General features: G+C 38.3%; 1 protein-coding gene across 1 annotated transcript in view; it reads right to left on the bottom strand.

Annotated features, from left to right (window-relative positions):
* C9 (complement C9) overlaps nucleotides 1-18,793 on the bottom strand; it is a 51,551-nt gene that overhangs the window by 10,052 nt on the left and 22,706 nt on the right. The window contains exons 6-8 of the mRNA XM_059919253.1: nucleotides 7,855-8,124; nucleotides 3,453-3,693; nucleotides 559-684 (exon numbers count right to left, since the gene is read on the bottom strand). Of these exons, the coding sequence (XP_059775236.1) occupies nucleotides 559-684; nucleotides 3,453-3,693; nucleotides 7,855-8,124 (637 nt within the window). The remainder of the gene's footprint in view (nucleotides 1-558; nucleotides 685-3,452; nucleotides 3,694-7,854; nucleotides 8,125-18,793) is intronic.

The following is an 18,793-nucleotide window of genomic DNA, read 5'->3' on the forward strand; positions in this document are numbered from 1 at the left end:
ATGGACACAGATAGCACTGTCACTAGGCCATTTGGAAGCTTTGTTAAAATTAGGGGAAAAAAAGAAAACTTTCCTCGAGATATTTTTCTACCATCGGGCTTCTACCATTGCCATGATAAAAATACAAATCTACAATGACCACAGTGTGAATGGCTGTATTCTCCAGAGCTGTGCAGTTCACGACCTGCACAATGATGATACCATTGAATACATGTCCCCAGGTTACTTGTGTTTATAATGGTTTGGGAACCACTGTAAAGATAAAATAGCTTTTGGGAATTCCCTGGCAGTCCAGTGGTTAGGACTCCGTGCTTTTACCACCGAGGGCCTGGGATCAGTCCCTCGCCAGTGAACTAAGATCCCACAAGCTGGTGTGGCTTGGCAAAAAAAGAAAAAAGAAAAAAAAAAGATAAAATAGTTTTTAAGCACTTTCAGTTTGTTGTTGTTGTTGTTGTTTTTTATAAAGAGGGGAGACAATAAACAAGGCTCATAGTGACAGGGCAGTGCTCATTGACCTTTCCTCCTTCTTTTTACCCTAGTAAGTTAGGCCATACTTACCAATTTTACCGTCACCTCTCTTTAAGCAATTGTCTGAATTAATATTTCCTGTGATTTCAAGTCCAGCATTCAGAGATAAATCCAGATTAAACCCGAGGCATCTCTGTATATCCCTTAGTTCAACACCTGTTTAATATATTTAGTTAGAAATTATTAGATTATGTCTATCAACATCATAAATAAATTCCAATTTTGCTATTTTGTGAGAAACATACTTACATGGATTCCTAGACATTATTACTGAACTCAAATGCAAGGTTATATCTGCCCTGCTTTGCCCTCATATTAGAATCTAGTGGTCTCCTTTGACTTTGCTTGTCAACTTAATGGTAAAGGTCCTATAAATTTACCCCTTGTTAAAAGGGACATGAGTCAGACAAGGGTGGCTATAGTCCATCCTTTACCTCTAATACCATAAAAGGGAGACAATGTCTAACATGTATTGAATGATTATATGCCCAGCATCATTCTAAGCATTTTGTGTAAATCAACTAATTTAATCCTCTCATTGACTTTCTGAGGTAAGTTTTATTATTATCCTCATTTTACAGATAAGCATAAGGAATCACAAAGCAGTTAAGGAACCTGCTGATGGTATTCAATTAGTAATTAGCCAAGTAGGTATTAGAAACAAGAGCTGTCTGGTTATTAAGCACTTCTCTGTATCAACTTCATAATTTGGTCATGGGAGGCATCAACATCTCCTGATCCTCTTTGGAAGACTCAGTTCATCACTGAGGTAGCTAGTTTGTTGCTTTGGGCAGATGGCTTAAATATATGACACTTTATTCTGGTCCTACGAATGCTGTTTAGTAGACATTGGTCTTGGGAGCTGACTCATTGTGGTGTGTGGTTGCTCCAGTTATAACGAAGAAAAATCCCAATATTTACTCAAGTATATAATTTATTGTCTATTCTCCTGATTTAAAAGAGGAAATTATTTCTTCATTTTAAGAGTAACTTCCCAGGCCTGAGCTCATTGACCATATCAGTTTTTGCTCTTATTTATCATTTCAGATCACACACACATATACACACACGTATACAAACACGTGGTTGTTTGTCTTGGAAGCCAAAATGCTTTACAAAGAAGGAAAGGGAGAAGTTAAGTTAATCCCAGGATCCCATGGTGAGATTTAGAAGTAGAGATCTGAGGCATTTAGTCAATCATTCATTCAACAAGTATCTTTTGTGTATCCACAATCACTGAGAACTTAAGAAATATCCAGTGGAATTTCCCATGGTGAAGGAGGAGGGAGGATAAAAATGGAAGATAATGCTAGAAATTCAGAATACTAGATTTCCAACCTTAACCTAAGAAGCATGAGAATTCTGATTCGAAGATGAGGATGAAAATACCTAAATGACTCCCTAAAGCTTAGATTCTCTACCTCAGCTGTGGACCTCTCCATGACCAAACAGAGTCTGGATACCCCAAAATGAGGTGGAGGACGTGGCTTGGACCTTGGGTGTGGCAAAGTAGAGAAGTGAGAAGAATGACTTCCTCTTCAAAGACCCAGAGTCCACCTAATGATCTTTGTCTACTAAGACCAGAAGGTAAGTAGATATAAGTAGGGAGCTCTGAGTTGTCCAAGATGAAAGATTTCAGCCCATAGAGTTGTTTCACCAAAGCAACTCTTGGCCTGAAGAGTTCTTTGTGTTTTGATCACCCTTGCTGAGCCTTTCTCTTCTGATTTTCAAGTTACTCAAGACACATTCTTCTTGTGCCCATCCCCCATGTGATATCTATCAATATAGCCTACTGGGCAGGGCTCCTAGATACCCCATTATGCCATCTCACTGGAATAGCCTTGTGAGGCAGTATAAACCAAGAAACCTCATACTCCACTCCCCCTGGAAATGCATCTACTGGCCCAAGGCTAGACTGAAGCATCAAGAGCAACTGGTTCTGGCCATTCATATTTGTTTCATCCATAAAGGGTTTATCCACTGTGGGGACAGTGTCAGGCTTTAAGATCAGAGCTGAATCCCATTTTTTGCTTGACACAGCCAGAGGCTAAGGAGAAAGAGCCATGGAAGTGCTTTTGGCAACACTTCCTTCCCTAAGAGACACACTCCAAAACTTTGAGGGCAGAGAGAGGAGATATGCTGGCATCTTTCACCTCTTTAAAGAGTGATGTAACTAAGCCTTAATTACTCACAAGATAAATAATTAAAACTTATTAACATAGAAACTTGGCATCTAGTTTATTCTTAAAAGGCTTTGAGGAAGTCTTTAGGTCAGGATAGTAATTATGTAGCACATAGGCCTATTCTGTGCATATGGCAGACACTGATGATCAATCATAGACTCTTTTCCATGATTCAAGTGTGGTCAGAAACCTATTTATGGACCCAATTCAACCACCACCCCATAGTTAGAATTGTGGTCATATGAGGTAAAACTAATTTTACACTCTTGCTTTAGATTTACATGCTGTTAACATTGCTTCTTCCTTCCTCTCTGAGAGAAAATTTAGAACATTTCCTTTCCAATTCTGAAGAATACTTTGGAAGATAATTGGCATACATATAATTGAACCAGTCTATGGATTAAGCAAGAGGTTATGTAAACGACGTCTTTTGTACTTTTCAACTTTTAAATAATATTTCACTAAAAGCAGCACCACCAAATAATATTATATTGCAATACGATTTTGTGCATTTCTCAGTAGTGCTGCTGAGTAGTGCAGGGCCAAGTCATCTTGTTTGAGGTGGAAGGCAATTTGCTGTTTGATAGGATTTTAGAGGCCAAAGGGCAGGGAGAGAGTTATCTCAAAGAAGCAGGTTACAAAACTCTACTCTAAAGCCTTTAACCATTGGAAGAGGATAACACTAGAAATGGTGGATGGTTACAACAATGTTGGAAGTTAGAACTCTATTTCTAGGTATACCTTTCTGGTTCATGGACGCTTTATCCAAAACATATATTAGTTCATAGAGTCCTCCTAGAGACCCAGAGCTACTGTAGTGGGTTCCATAGGTTTCCAAAAATGCAAAATATTCCCCCTTTTCATAGGTAGCTGGTAGAGCTTTTATAGAATCCAAGAAAGTTGTTGCCAGCATGACATCCCGAGTTCTCATCACAAATCTTCCCAGGTGAATGACTCCTTTTACATGCAGAAATATTTTTTCCTTTGTTGTAGAGCAGAAGAAAAGAAATATGAGTTTTATCACCATTATTTTGAATTCAAAAATCACAAAATTTAGAATTTCCATAGTCAATACGTTTTTAGCAGTGCCCACAAGATATCGCTTTAACCCACTTGGAATGGCAAACTTAAAATCCTATCAAAACTGTTGATGAAGATGTGCAGAAACTGGAACTCTCTCACATTGCAGGTGGAAGGGTAAAATGGTACAACCACTCTGGAGAACTGTTTGGCAGTTTCTTGTAAAAGTCAACACACATCTACCCCAATGGCCAGCAACTTCACTTCTACATAAGATCAGTAAAAAAGTAGTTTACAAAAAGACCTGTATGAGACTTTTATAGAGGCTTTGGTCAGAATAGCTTAAAATTGAAAATGACAAATGTCCACTGACAGGGGAATTAATAGACAAATTGTAGTCTATTCACACAAAGGAATACTAGTTAGCAATAAAAGGGAACAAACTACTGATACAGGCAACAATATAAATAAATCTCAAAAATATTATACTAATCGAAAAAGTCAGGCACCAAAGAGTATATACTGTATGATTCTATTTATATGAAGTTCTAGAACAGGTGAAACTAAGCTGTGGTCAGAGAAATCTGGTCAGTAGTTGCCTCTCAGGCAGTAGGGGATTGATGCAAAGGGCATGAAGGAATTTTCTTGAGGTGATGGAAATATTCTACATCTTGTTTAAGGAGGTGAATAAAATAGTCAAAACTCATCATGGAGCTATATGCTCAAAATATTTTCATTTTATTGTATGCAAATTATACCTCCCTAAGTTGACTTAAAAATGTTAACAATGGAAGGAAATGTAGATGTTATATATGAAGCCCAATTTTATTTTACACATGAGGAAACTCTGATACAAAGGTATCAAATTATTTTCCCCAAATCACACAGAGCCTGTGGCAGAGATTTGTCCCAAAAACCTAGGTCTCAGGTCTCTCTGTGCCTTCTACTAAGTCCTCTCAATTTTTGATAACAGGAGGGACAGATAATATTTTAAGCTGTGGCTTTCAAGCCAATCTAAACACCTCAGTAGTTAATGTTCCCAGGGATGATGGCTTAAATTTCCAAAGGAAAACTGGGGCAGTCACAAAGAACTATGTGATTTAATGCTATAGACTGTCCTGGCCAAAACTAAACTACAACTGACATCCATGATTTTGTGGAAGGTTCTTTTGAAGTTCTCCTGCTGTACTTGTGGTTAGCACGTGTTGATTGCATAGGAGTTTAATACGCTTTATTATTTTTTTAAAGGTACATCTTGGTGTATACGAACATCACACCAAACTTTTTATGTTTTAGAAGCACAATTGTTCACACTGCATGACTTAACTTCAGGTGATATTGGGTGATTCAGTATCTAACAAAAATCTTAAAGAAACTTACTCCATATATATGTGTTCTCCACCTGATGACTTGCATAATAATTCTTAATGCAACCTCAAAGATGCACAAAACATATTTGGATTCCCTTTCGTTTTTGCTAAAATTAGGTGTATCTTGTCAGAAAGACATTATGTTCTTTGACTCAACTTATTTTAGAGGTAGATCTTAGATTATTCCCATCCAGATATACTCTTGTTTCTTCCATCTTAAAGGAATAAAAATAATCTCTTGGCCTTACTTGTTTGGCCATTTGCCACTCATTTCTTCACCCTCATTAGAAGCAAAATTCCTTTAAAGAGTTTTCTGTACTGGCTGTTTCCAATTCCTCTCTTCCCAGTTTCTCTTAAATCTAACCCAGTCATGCTGTCGCCCTCACTACTCCAACAAAACTTCTCTTTTGTTCAAAACCTCTTCTGAAGGGCACCAGTGACCTTCACAATGCTAAAGTCAGTGCTTCTTAGTCCTCATCTTCACATATTAGCACATTTGACACAGTTTATCACTCTTTTCTCTTCTATAGAATTTATTTATTTTTTGTTATCTAGGGTAGTTCTTCTCAAAATGTACAGTGTGAACAAATCACCTAGAGAATCTTGTTAAAACACAATTCTAATTCAGTAGGTCTGGGGTAGGGTCTGAGATCCTAACTTCTCAGTGATGTTGTTGCCGCTGGTCCATGGACCACACTTTGAGTAGCAAGGTTCTACAGCATTACACTGGCCACATCTTGCTTTCCTTCACTCCTCTTTCTTCAGACCTCTTTCTATTGAAGTTCCCTGAGATTAGTCTTTGATCTTCTCTTTTCTATCCACACTAACTTCATTAGTGGTCTCACCAAAGCCTATGACTTTAAACACCATCTATATATTAACAACTCTGAAACTTAGAGCTTAATTCCAGACCTCTTTCCCAAATTCCAGACTCATAACATCAACTTCCTATTTGACATCTCCAGTGGAATGTCTAATAGACATCTCAAACTTAATCTAACTAAAACTTAACTACTGGTCTTCGTCTCCAAACCTGCTCTACCTGAAATTTTCTCCATCTCAGTTGATAGCAACTCCATCCTTCCGGTTGCTCAGGCCAAAAATTTTGGCGTTTGTACAGTCATGTTTGACTCTACAACTGTCCTTTCTGAACTGTCATCATCTCTCACCTGGATTCTTGCAATAGTTTTAACAAACCTTCTTCCTTTTGCTCTTAACTTTCATAATCTCTTCTCAATAGTACCCAGAGTAATCACTGAAAATATATTAGAATATGTCAACCTTCTATTCAAAACATTCCAATGGTCCCTCATGTCACTCACTGAAAAAACCAAACTCTTAGAACAGGCTGTGGGGCCCTTTATGATCTGATTCAAAGTAACCTCTCTAACCTTTTCTCCTTCTGTTCACTTTGGCCCAATGGGCAGGTATGTTCCCATCTTAGGGACTTGTCTTTAATAGATTCTTCTGCCAGATATATCATCCCAAATATAACTATTTGACTATTTCCTCTCCTTCAAATCTTTATTCAGAGCTCATCTCCTCAGTGAAGCCTACCCTAAGCTTCTTTTTTAATACTGCCATCTGCCCAAGAGTCCTGATTGCCATTATACTACTCTACCTCTCATTTTATTCTATAGCACCTATCATTTTCTAAATACTATATAGCTTCCTTTTTTACTGTTATGTTTGTTTCTGTCTATCTCCCCCTGCTAAACTTTCAGCTCCATGACAAGATTCTTTATGAGTTTGGTTCACAAATGTATTCTAAGCACCTGGAACAGTGCCTGGCCACATAGTAAGTCCACAATTAAATATTTGTTGAAAGACTTAAAAGATTTTCCAACTGCATCCTTTGGGCGAGTGTGCATGTGGATATAGAGGCAATGTATCGACCGACCCATTATACAATTAGGCATAATATAAGTACTAAGAGTGAATGAGTATTATTTTTTAAATGGAAGAAGGGTATCTAAATAGGTGACTGTGATATCAGAAAAGAAAGAGTGAGCATTTTACCAGCATCATACTGACTACAGAAAGTATATTCTATATTTATTCCAAAGGTGATGAAACAAACTTCTAAATCTGGCTTAAATATTAAAAAACAAACACATTTTCAAAGTCTCAGATTAAAGGTATGATTACAAAGTAAGCAGACCAATTCCATATGCAATGTGTACAATTTCATGGCATTGTTACTTTAGAAATACACTTTACAGTAAGTAAATAGCCATCATTCTAAGACATTACAGTGAATTACCAAAATTCCTTAGTATGATTTTTCATTGTACTTCTGAAGAGAATATAAATTTAACAGTCTATCACCACAATCTCAGTCAAAAAGCATGCTCTGAATTCCCTTTTTTCTTTGTTGGCGCCACGCGGCATGTGGGATCTTAGTTCCCTGGCCAGGGATCAAACCCGTGCCCTCTGCAGTGGAAGCACGGAGTCTTAACCACTGGACCACCAGGGAAGTCCTAAAAAGTATGCTCTGAACTCTTAATATGCTTGTTCTGTTGACAGCCACAAACATCTCACCCACTTATTACTGCTATACTGAAGAGATTTTTCTCCAGTTAACATTCTTCTTCTGGACCTTCAAGCTACCTACACATTTGAGGATTTGTTGAGTATTATTTTTCTTTCTCTTATGCGCTCTATCTGCTCTAAAGGATTAAACTTAAAAGAGGAGGTTTGGTTAGTTTGAAAAATATTCCATTATATTCTCTATATTAAATGTTTGGTCTTACCTTCTTCGAAGAATATGACAACAACAGTTTGTAAGTTTCATTTTTGGAATATGTAAATCGAAGGGTACCCTGGGCATTTGCATGATTTGAAAAGTCTTTTTTGTCAGAAGGTTTTGAATCTTTACTTTTAAACTGTCCAATTGCTTCAAAAGGTGTGTATTTTATAGTTAAATCTGCATTAAAATTTGATTTCTTCTCTTGGATGATACTTCTGAATATTTGCATCTGTTCATCATAATATTCAGTTCTGAAATTTTTGTCGGCTTTGGTCTAAAAAAGAATAGCAAAGTGTTTTTGAAAACAACATACAAAATAAACCACCCAAAATAAACGGAAAAAGACAAACATCAGGCAACTTATTTGAAAGGGAGTAGAACAAAGAAGTTGAGCCAAGGCAAGAAAATGAGACTGCTAGGGTTCAAATACAGATCTGATGACTTTGAGAACATTACACGATAACCTCTCTGTGCCCAGTCTGATTCCTAGTGTGTGAAATAGGGATACTCACCATACCTGGCCCAAAGGTTGTTATAAGGAGTCAATGAAATAAAGCATATGAAGGACTTAGAACATAGCCAGTTTTCAAGAGTTAATATATTAATAATTAAAAAGCAAGTTGCATAATAGATCAGTGCACAATATACTCCCATCTGTGTAGAAAAAGAAGGAAAGAAATGATAAAGTTACGCCTTCCTGAAGCCTTATGTACCAGGCACTGTTTTGAGCATTTTACACATGTTAATTAATATAAGTAGAAAGGCCAGGACTTGAGCCCTGAACTGCCTCTTAACATTTACACTCTACTGCCTACTTAAAAAAAAAAAAAGCCTTTACATGCATGGGAAATTACTGGAAAAATAGACAAATCATGGAGTGATTGCCCTGGGTAAGGGGAACTGTGAGTAAATGGATATCTGGAGTGGCAGCAGGCTTGCTTTTTTTTTTTTTTTTAATTAATTAATTTATTTATTTATTTTTGGCTGTGTTGGGTCTTTGTTGCTGCGTGGGCTTTCTCTAATTGCGGTGAGTGGGGGGCTACTCTTCGCTGTGGTGCGCAGGCTTCCCATTGCAGTGGCTTCTCGTGTTGCGGAGCACGGGCTCTAGAGCGCAGGCTCAGTAGTTGTGGTGCACGGGCTTAGTTGCTCCGTGGCATGTGGGATCTTCCTGGACCAGGGCTCGAACCCGTGTCCCCTGCATTGGCAGGCGGATTCTCAACCACTGCGCCACCAGGGAAGCCCAGGCTTGCTTTTTCTTGCATCATCTTTTATGTGGTTTGGACTTTATTTATTTATTTATTTATTTACCACATTCATTTTTGTATTAAAAAAACTAAGTAACCTAGTTAAAAATTAAAACTTTCAATTAAAACAAATGAACTTACTTACAAAACAGAAACAGACTCACAGACATAGAAAACAAACTTATAGTTACCAAAGAGGAAAGGAGGGTGGAGGGATAAATTAGGAGCTTGGAATTAACAGATACACAGTACTATATGTAAAATAGATAATCAATGAGGTATTACTGTATAGCACAGGGAACTATATTTAATATCTTGTAATAACCTATAATGGAAAAGAATTGAAAAAGAATAAAACTGAATCACCTTCCTGTATACCAGAAACTAACACAACATTGTAAATCAGCTATACTTCAATAAAACAAAGAAAGAAACAAACAAAAACTTTCTTTGCCAACTTGGTTATTGTCAGGCATCCACGGGAGGGCTGTTAATCTCAACAAACTCTCTTTCCAGAAGTCCTCTGTAACAGGCTGCAACTCTTGTCTGGAAAGAGACCCTCATCTCTTCAGTCAGTGGCACAGGCTGGACTCCGTAGCATGCACTGGGTGACTGTTCTGCATGAAGAATGCTGTGGTCTGAATGTTTATGTCGCCCCTTAAATCCATATGTTAAAATCCTAATGCCCAATGGGATGCTATTAGGAGATGGGGCCTTTGGGAGGAGCCTTCTTGAAGAGATTCGTGCTTTTATAAAAGTGACCCCACAGAGCTCCCTAGTCCCTGCCAAGCATGTGAGGATACACCGAGAAGTCTGTAACCCAGAAGAGGGCCCTCACCCGACCCTGCTGGTGCTCTGATCTGAGACGCCCAGCCTCCAGAGCTGTGAGCAATACATTTCGTTGTCTCTAAGCTACCTGGTCTCTGGTATTTCGTTATAGCAACCCAAACAGACTAAGACAAGAAACCTAAAGTCACCATCTAATGGGAAAGACTAAAATGTATATAATTTTCGTTAAAGAAAGGCATGCTGGGAAAAATGCTCAATGCAAAGGGAAGAGTAGCCTAACCATGTCACTTCCCTGTTTAAAATCTTTTCACCTTCCCACTGCCTTTAAGAGAAAGTCTAAACTAGACTTATTCCAAGTTAATCTCTCCCTGACTGTACTCCAGCCCTCTGGTCTCCTTTCTGTTTCCACAGCCTATGCTTCTTCCCACCACAGGGCTCTCTTATGCTGCGTTTACTTTCTGGAATGTTCCTTAATCCCCCAGCCTCCCCCATCCTCCCTTAATACAGACATTATACACACTCACACACACACACACACACTGTATACCCCTGGCCTGGTGAATCCCTACTTCTATTTCAAGTCTCAGCTTAACCATCACTTCTTTAGGGAGACCTTTCCTGATCCCACAGATTAACAAATCTGTTTCCTATAAGCTCTCATGGCTCTTCTTTTAAAATAAAACAAAATGAAAAACGCTTCCCTTTTATAATGGCTTATTTAATAGACCTTCAGATGGTAAACCCCAAGAAGTCAGGGACCACATCCATCTTACCCACACGCCTCCATGGCCTCACCACTTAGTGAAGTGCCTGGCAAAAAGTAGATTATAATAAAGATGTATTAAATTTTTTTTAATTAATTATTTCTTTGAATATCTCCTGCTTTAACCATGAACTCTTTTTTAAAAAAAATTAATTAATTAATTTATTTATTTATGGCTGTGTTGGGTCTTTGTTTCTGTGCGAGGGCTTTCTCTAGTTGTGGCAAGCGGGGGCCACTCTTCATCGCGGTGCGCGGGCCTCTCACTATCACGGCCTCTCTTGTAGTGGAGCACAGGCTCCAGTCGCGCAGGCTCAGTAGTTGTGGTTCACGGGTCTAGTTGCTCCGCGGCATATGGGATCTTCCCAGACCAGGGCTCGAACCCGTGTCCCCTGCATTGGCAGGCAGATTCTCAACCACTGCACCACCAGGGAAGCCCAAGATGTATTAAATTTAATATGCAGATCCAATATAGCTAACAATAGTAACTCATATGTATTGAGTGCTTACTCTGTGCCAGCAGCTGTTCAAAGTGTTTTATGTAGAATAAATATTTAACTTCCTACCTTTAAGGTAATTTCTATAATTATCCCCATTTTACAGATAAGAAAAGATAGGTTAAAAAATTTGTCCAAGATCATACAATCATACAGCTAGGAAGTGGCCCAGCCAGCAATGAAACCCAGGAAGTCTGATTCCAGGGTGGAGCTATTCATTCTTATGCTACACTGCCAAAGAGGGCTTGACAGGTTCTGAGTGGTAAAATGAAGAACGCATTCATGGAAAATGTTGCCCTGAACATGGCCTTGAAAAAAAAAAAAAAAAATATATATCTATCTATCTATATATATCTATATATAAAGGTGATTCAGTTTGCTGTACACCAGAAACTAACACAACATTGTACATCAACTATACTTCAATTAAAAAAAAAAGAAAGAAAAATGAATAAGATTTCTATTGCCTTGAAATCTAAGGCTAGTAGAAGCAAATGAAGACAATTCCACTCAGTCTTCCATGATGAGAAGTGCCAAAGCTGAGCAAAATGGCACCAGGAAACCACCTCTCCCTCACTCTTCTAGAAGGCTAAGGTCTTCTTAGCTCACTGGCTTCTAATTGGCTGTGGGATAGGAGTGGCGTAATTTGTAGGCTCTTGCACTTATACCTGAACTGGTTAGAAAGGAACTGGCTCTAGGCAGGGATCAACTTAGCAGTGTGAAGGATTGCTTGCATGTATAAGGGAACGTTGGTCAGGGTGTCAATTAGAATGTTGTTGAATGGTCCTCTTTCACTAATGCTAGGATGGTAGTAGTGAGTAGAGTCTGAAACAGTGAGGGTGGGGTCACCTCAGAAAACCTAAAGACAAGAGCTGGATTGAAAAGCCAAAAATCCATCCATCAAAAAGAAGTCTGAGCTCAACGATAGGCATTCCGAGGTGGACCAATATGTAGAATCGTTTTGAAGAGAAGAGCAAAAGTCTTTGAAGAGAGGTCAAGAAGCAAGATTATAGAAAGTAGGAAGACACACAGATGGAAACAAGTTTCTTTACGGGAACCAAATAAACAGATGTTGGAGAAGCAGAAATCAGAGAGAAGGGCAAGGGTACTTACACCTTCCAGGAGGCCAGGCATATTATAGGGGTTAGTGAAATCTATCCTGTTTAAGGATTTATCAACTAATGCTTCTTGAAAAGAAATAAACATTACTCTGACACTGGGAGCAGAGGAGATAGAACACCTCAACACACATTCCAAAGTTCAAATTGAAGAGGCTTGGAGAGCAAGCGGGAATAAAAGGTAAAGAGAAAACTGTTAAGGATGCCACTAAGATTTTGTATGTACAAATAAGGGATAAAACCATATACTATTTACTATTATTATTAAAGCCATCTCTCACTAATTGAGAGAAGGAACCAGGAAAGAGCAGATTGCCTGCAAACTTGTGAGTCATCCTCAGCTAAAGTACCTAGCCAAGCCACACCTACATTCCTAAACTTTTAGCCGTTAAATTTTGGGGTAATTTGAAATTTAGCAATAGATAATGAATACAACTATCTTCAAGAGATCATCTTCTCTGCCTAGATCTTCAATATTGGTGTGTTCTAGGACTCCATTCTCTATGTTCTTTTCTCTCTCATTGTGCACCTCCTGGATGATCTCAAGCACTATCAAGACTTCAATGATCCTCTCTATGCTGATGGTACTTAAATCTCTGCCTCCAATTCAGGCTCCATCCTCACATTCATACATATAATCTACTCTTGGCAAGATAACTCCATCCAGATGTCAATCATTATCTTCTTCTTGGATTTAACTCTTCTTTTGGTAGATCCCCCACTCCCCCTTCCAACGCGCGCGCACACACACACACACACACACACACACACACCACACACACTTCTCAGGTCTTCTCTGATGGCCTATCATCCACTGGGGGTCTCCATATTTTTCATCTATTGTGAGTTTATTTTGTGTTAGACACTCTTCTAAGCACTTTGCACTTACTAACGCATTTAACCTTTCCAAATTCCTACGAAGTATGTACTGTTATTATACCACTTTATGATAAGAAACTGAGATTCAGGAAAGATAAATAAGTTACCTGGAGTCACATGGATGGTAAGTGAAGGAACTTATCAGAATTCAAATCCAGTTAATTCAGAACTGGGCACTTGACCATATGCTCCACTATCTCCAATTCTGTACTGAACTCTTAGTTCTCAAAACTGAGCTGGATTTCATCTCTTCCTCTCAGCCTCTACTATTATAGACACAGTTCAATTTTTCATCATCTCCTTCTTGGACCATAAAATAGCCTCCTTCTGTTATTATCTCTGGTATTGCCTCCTTAAAATTCTTCTCCACAAAACACAAAGATTTAAAATGAAACTATGACCACGTTGCTCTCCTCAATGGCTCCATTACCATGATCAGGATTATGCCCAAGTTACTTAGTATGGCATATGAGCACCTTCATAATTGACCCCTGCCTATGACTCCAAATTTGAACTCATATAAGTTCAGTGTAGGCTGTAGTTCCTTTCAAGATAGCAGTTTCTATAGGCACAGTATTATTTATTCCTTGGGAACAACAATATGTAATAAATAAATCACTGTGTATATAATAAATTTTATCTGTACACCGCCAGGTTTTCTAAATGGGCTCAAGCTGACAGCAGAAAGAGTGGTTGAAATGTTTATTAAGCCTCTGTTTTCAGTTGCTGTCAACTTTAATGGTGATTCCAATTATATGTTTTCTTGAATATGGGTTCTTCCCTTCATTACAAAAGAAAAAAAGCATTTGCTTTTTGAAAGAAGAGTGTCAATATACTGCATGCATTTATTTATTAATTCAGCAATCATTTATTTAGCCTGCTTTATGATGTTAGTTTCTCAGGATTCCATGGTAAATAAAATGACTAGAAATTCAACTAAGGGTATATATGATACAGCAAAATAAAGACCAGAACAGAAAGGAAAGCAAAGGCTATTGCATTAATTTGCAGGAAAGGCATGTAATGGAGGATTCAGGGGAGAAAGCTGAGGGTAATGTGGCAATCAAAAGCCAGATCAGGAATGACCTTTTTCCCCCTGCCAAGGGGATTGATTATTATCCTGCAGGCTGTAGGGAGACATCACCAAATTTAAGCAACAGAGTGATAAGATCAGATTTATCATTTATCTTCATACTGAAGTGTGTGGAATGAATTGAAACTGAGCAAAACCAGAGGTCTCAAACTGATAGGAGGACAAACATAGTAGCCCAGATGGAAAATGATGGGAGCCTAAGGCAGTGGGCATGGCAGTGGGAGTGGTGAAGAAGAGACAGATTTAAGAGTCTTTACAAAATAATGAAACTTGGAGATTGATTGGATGTTGTGGGCTTTGAGGGAGATGTACCTGTAGAGGAGATCTTTAGGAAGATTTCCATATTTTGAGTTTGATTATTAGGAAGATATTGTTTCATTTACCAAGTGGAGAATTCAAGAGCAAAGAACAGAGAATTGGGAATAAGATGGGATATAAGCTTTGGATATGTGAACTGTGTGATGTCTGCAGACAACAAACTACACAGGTATCCAGTTCAGAGAGAGACCTGGGTTGGAAATGCAGTATTTGTAAGTCATCAGGATGAAAGTGAAAATTGAAGCCACAGGAGGGGATGAAATCACCCGAGGAGGCTATGTAGAGAGAGATTAGTAAAACAAGGTAGGAACTCTGGTAACAGAAATATTTAAGGGCTGTCCTCAGTAAAGGGAGCTCAAAAGAATCTTAAGACCGACTTTGACGAAAACAGTTTGAGTAACAAGATAACAGAGGTTTGGTATTACGGGCTGAACTGTGTTCCCCCCAAATCCGTGTGTTGAAGTTCCTAAGCCCAATTACCTCAAAATGTGATGGCATTTAGAGATAGAATCTTTAAAAAGGTGACTGAGTTAAAATGAGGTCATTAGAGTGAGCTCTAATCCAGTGTGACTGGTGTCCTTATAAGAAGGAGAGATTAGGATCAGACTGGCATGGAGGGAAGACCACGTGGAGATAAGGGAGATAGCCACCTACAATCAAGGATAGAGGCCTTAGAGGAAACCAACCCTGCCACCATCTTGATCTCAGACTTCCAGCCTTCAGAATTGTGAAAAAAATCAGTTTCTGTTGTTTAAACCAACCAGCCTGTGGTACTTTGTTATGGCAGCCCTAGAAAACTAATACAGCTAGGGAATTCATGGGAAGTACAAAAATGGAGAGAGCAAGTGTAGATGAGAAGAGTATGCAGAGATGAGGGTGTCCTTTTCATGTTTTTGTTTTTTGTTTTTAAATGAGAACCTTGAAGATATTTATATATTAAGGGCGGGGTGGAAAATGAGAGAGAAAGAGGTAGACCTAAGACTTAGAATAATAAGCAAGGTACTTGGCATGAGATCCAGAGTATGGGGTAGAAAGATATATTTTCTACTGAGACAGATCAGAAGGATGTAAGAATAGACTTTGTGTCAAATAAGTTTGTACACAAGTACAACTTTGAAAAAAAATAAGAATGTACAACTTTGAAAGAAAATAAGAAAATTCTTGCCTGTGGCTTGGGTATTCTCTGTCCAGTTGGAGCTCCTGCCATCTACTGTGCTCAGAATGGTGAGGTAAAGAACTTGAGGAGGTTGCTGAAAGTTTTAAACTGCCCCCGCAGAGGGTGGGGAGGAGCACAGACTACGGGGAGGCGTGTGGACCTACTGAGCTGTGTGGAGGTTATAAAACTACCCGTTCCTGTATTATTAGTATGATTTTCTCTACAGTGCCCAGCAGGATGAGTTTAGGCAGAAAAGTAATAGGGTTCATCCAAAGTAGGAGTTTTTCTAGATTATAGAAGGAATAGAAAGCAGGACACTGATAATATTATCTGGTGGTCAAAAATGGATGTGGATTGATTAGAGGAAAGAACTGAACATAAGAGGAGCAAGATAGATTAGAAGAAAAATAGATGCACCTGAACTGGGTCTAGATGGGGTCCAAAGGTATGTTAGTGGTCATAAACGAGGATAAGAGCTGAGACACTGGATAGTTCTGATGAGGCAAAGGGTTACATGTTTCAGATTTCAGAGGCAGCATAGTTCTGGTGAACACAAGGTTAAGGATGTGTCTGGAGATGTGAGTGACTCGAGTGGGACAGATATAGGAAGTTAAGAGATAGCAAGAAATTATTGGCAATCCACATGATATAAAAGTTATTTAGGGTTTTGTTAGGATTTGGGGTGGAAAGGATGATTATAATCCAGGTGCATTTTACAAACCTTTGTTGACCTACAAAATCTTACATTCTCATGGAGATCCAGATCTAAAGAGAATTATAATGAAAACCTGAAACCTGATTTACAAGTTGTTACTTTCAACAACAAAAGCAGAGAAGACTAAAGAAAAACAAGTGAAAAGGAACTAATTCCTAGATGTAATCATCACTTTTCCCCCCCATAATTGCAAGCTTCAGTTGTTCTTGATCATTACTTACAAAGTACTTACAAAGCAGCCAGTAAACCTTCACCTAGAATGTAACCACTAATTATGCATTTAACCATAGCTAAGTCTTTTACCATAGCTAAGTGTTCTTATATTCTAAAAAGGAATAGAAAATATTTTATTTATTGGAGTACAGTTGCTTTACAATGTTGTGTTGGTTTCTGCTGCGCAGCAAAGTGAATCAGCTATATGTATACATATATCCCCTCTTTTTTGGATTTCCTTCCCATTTAGGTCACCACAGAGCATTAAGGAGAGTTCCCTGTGAAGAATAGCAAATATTTATTAAGTGTTTGCTAGTGCCAATAACTTTCTGAATGTTTCACATACATAGACTCATTTATCTTTACAAGGTAGGCATTATTATTTCTGTTTTACAGATGAGGAAACTGAGGCATGATGAGGATAAATAATTTGCCCAGATCTCACTGCTGTTTGGGGCAGAGTTGGGATTCTAACCTATGCAGTGTGTTCTAGAGCCAGAGCCGCATTTGAAACAAGAGGCACTGAGGGAGTGTGAATGTATCAGAGTAAGGTGTCATTATCAAGGGATATTTCCCATGGAATGATAGGTCCGTAGAATTCTTTCAAAAAATGAAAGACAGTAAATGATTGCCAATAAGTAACTGAAACAAGATTTAAAAAATTAATTCATCCAGTAAAATGTTGTTGAGCACCTACCCTATACATATATTGAGTTGAGTATTGGTAACAGCTATAAGGAAGAAAAATATGCATTCTTTGCCTTCAGGCACTATAATAATAACATACACGAAAAAGTAGGTAAAATATGTCATTGAATATTAAAAAGTGCAGAAAGTAGCCCTCTCTAAGAAGTCAAAATTGAGATTTCCACTCAATAAGCTCACGCACATTCTTTTATGTTCAGCTATTCATTTTCCAAGACCATAGATTAGAATAAGGGGAAAATCAGCATTACTAGCACCAAGGGTGTGATCTGGGGACTTTAACAAGCCCCCAGCCAACTCCATCAGCACTCTTTCTCAGGTGGCACCAAATTAATACTCAGGTGCATAATCCCTGTTGGTTTTTTTCTAAGCTTGATGCCAAAACTCATTTGAAGGCCTTAATCTGATCTGAACTGATAAAAAGTTATTGTCTTCATTTCTTCCACTTTGTGTGAACATTGGTTAATTTTGCCATAGATATATTAATGTGTTTGATTCTAAGGTGCTGCTCCCAACTCCACCTGGGGTGTAAGTAATATACAGGGTAAGCACCACATCACCTTTGTAAGATCCAAACCCTTCTGAATGTGGAAGTACATCTGTTTCCAAGGTTGTAGATAAGGGAAAACAGCATGCTTACTCTCCAAATGTAGCTTCAAGATCAGTCCCAGGCAAGCCCCCAGCCTTCACTTCTTGGTTCACACCAGTTACTAACCCTACAGAGAAGCTAGGAGGCTGGTGACAGTGACAAGGACAGGAAGACCTTACAGCACAGACCTGAGAACTAAAAAAATAAAACAACACAACAATAACACTTCTTGTATCAGCAATGACAGAGGTTCCCTTATCTTTGGCATACTCTTTCGAAGAAAGTAGAACATGTATAATTCTTCTTAGAAAGATGATAATCTTCCCCTAGAAACATGTACTTAAAGGAGGTTAACCTGGCATGATGGGAAAGATCAATAATCCAAAATGTTCCCTGCGATTTGTGAGAAACTGATTTTATTCTGGACTTATAGGCACCAAAAATATGACAATGTGGTCACATGTGAAAAAAGATGCCAGTCAAATAAGTAGGGACATTAAATCTTTAGCATTCATGGGAGAGCATGATCACTTCAGGCTGCAGTGGGTAGGGTTTGATTTACAACATTGTTAGAAATAAAAGGAATATTAACTACAATTATTGAAAATATATATGTTTTTCAAACTGGTGGGAGTGACAATGATAATGAAGGACATTGTAATGACTGAATAAAGTGAATTTTATGGGTCACCAATGGGACCAATTAAAGAAACAGATTATTGTAGCTACTGGTTCAGAATAAGCTAATTATTATTCTTTATTATATCTTGTTTAGAGCCCCCAAAATATCTCTAAAGGTGATAAATATCAATCCTTTGAATGAGGGGTAGAGTTTGTGTATGGCTCTAGAGAATTTAGGTGACTTGT

Source organism: Balaenoptera ricei, chromosome 3 (assembly GCF_028023285.1).
Source record: "Balaenoptera ricei isolate mBalRic1 chromosome 3, mBalRic1.hap2, whole genome shotgun sequence".
Lineage (NCBI taxonomy): Eukaryota > Metazoa > Chordata > Mammalia > Artiodactyla > Balaenopteridae > Balaenoptera > Balaenoptera ricei.